The 1,699-nt window shown below is 38.5% G+C and overlaps 1 protein-coding gene across 4 annotated transcripts in view; it reads right to left on the reverse strand.

The window, feature by feature from the left end:
• The window catches only part of PXK (PX domain containing serine/threonine kinase like), a 46,817-nt gene that overhangs the window by 24,469 nt on the left and 20,649 nt on the right, over positions 1–1,699 (reverse strand). For all 4 annotated transcript variants that reach the window (XM_019504868.1, XM_019504867.1, XM_019504871.1 and 1 more), the window contains exon 11: positions 1,365–1,443. In XM_019504868.1, coding sequence (XP_019360413.1) covers positions 1,365–1,443 — 79 coding nt within the window. The remainder of the gene's footprint in view (positions 1–1,364; positions 1,444–1,699) is intronic.

A 1,699-nucleotide genomic window follows, 5' to 3' on the forward strand; every position in this document is an offset into this window, starting at 1 on the left:
GATTCTAACCAACACTCCAATTGAAGCAACAGAATAAGGAAACCAGGTGCTCTCAGATCCATCCCCTTCCCTCAGTGAGAGTAGCAACAGTACAGATGGTTAACCCTCTCCCTTCAGAACATGGTCGAAGGACACCAGAAAGCAATGGTGATCTGAACAGTCTGAAGTGGAACTGTCACCACTTTTCTATATCCTCTCTCTGTTTTGGAAGACTTTCTAGAAACCTCTCCAGGAGTCACAATTAAGCTTCCCACAACCAATAAACGGTTTAGAGATTCCACCCTACACACATGCACCCACACCCACTCAACTACTGCCAATTGTCCCAAGTTTATGATAGTGAGAGATCTGATCTAAATTCTCCAATCCAGACACCTAGGAACAGCAGCAGGTAGAAAACTCAGACAGAAGTGAGATTAAGATAGTAAAGGACTTTTAAAAATGGTTTGCAGTTCTCTTTCTTCTCCCTTCTCCCATGTTTAATTATGTGCCCTTGCAAAGTTAAGTGGATTTGTTCTATGGAACGTACTTTGACACAGAGTATACATTCTATTGGCACACTTATGCCTTGAAAACACACATAAAATGAATGTGAAAGGAATGAAGCATAAAATAGTATGCTTCAGTTCAGGCTGGACATGAATCATCATCTCCAAATCCATAACCTCCAAAAGCTCAAATGTCCTGTTATCATATTTATTTACTGCCTAATATCTCCCTCTGTCTCAGAGAAAAGAAAAAGGAGGGGGGACAGAGACATGACTTTATTAGTTCCATCCAGAGAATAGGAAACTTCACACCATGTCCCCAAAGAGGGCAGATGATATACCCTGACACTAGCCTGTCATTTTAAGGACTGAAGTTACATTTTCCCCCACACCTTATTTGGAATACTGCTGTTGAGCACAACAACAAAATCCACCTTGTAAATCACATCTCAGGCTACCAGAAAAAAAATATAAATTTCAAAACTTCTGGAAAGGGGACAAGCAACCAAAAAATCCCTTAGGTTAGGCATTTGAAAAGTATCCTCCAAAAACTGGTACATGCATTTGGAAGCATGATGTCTACATCCATTTAAATAACCAAAGCAATATATTCAAATCCGTGCAGGTAAATGCACTTACACTAAGATATACCAAGGGATAAAACAGACAAAGAAACATCAGTTGTATTTTATAAGTGATGTAGATCAAGTATATCAAGTAAAACATGATCATAAATGGCTTCATTTTAGACTTGTTACCCGCTTCTTCCCCAGAGCCACAAGGAAATGTTCATTATCTACAATGAGAGCACGGAAATTGCTTTGCCCATGTTAATACTGCTATAAGGATTACAAAAACAAGTCAATGAGGACTTACGGCATCTGTAAGAGCCGGGAGACTGTTGGCATGCCATTCTTCATGGCTTCACATGACAGTATGGATTCCAACACAGACACTTAAAGAACGAAGAGAAAAAGATTGCACATTTTTATACTGCTTGAACACATCAGCAAACCATTTTCCCCCTCAATTTAGGGATTATCAACTACTGCAGTGATGAATCCAGGGGATGTACACATACTTCAAGTGTGTTTAATATTAAAGTTTGACCTTTGCAGATGTAATTTTTAATCAGATGACTAATGACTGTGCAGTTACTCAGGTAAGGACTGATAAATATGATTTACTCTTTTTTTTTTTTTTTTTTTTTT

Source organism: Gavialis gangeticus, unplaced genomic scaffold (assembly GCF_001723915.1).
Source record: "Gavialis gangeticus isolate Ggan-Ray unplaced genomic scaffold, GavGan_comp1, whole genome shotgun sequence".
Taxonomy (NCBI): Eukaryota; Metazoa; Chordata; order Crocodylia; family Gavialidae; genus Gavialis; species Gavialis gangeticus.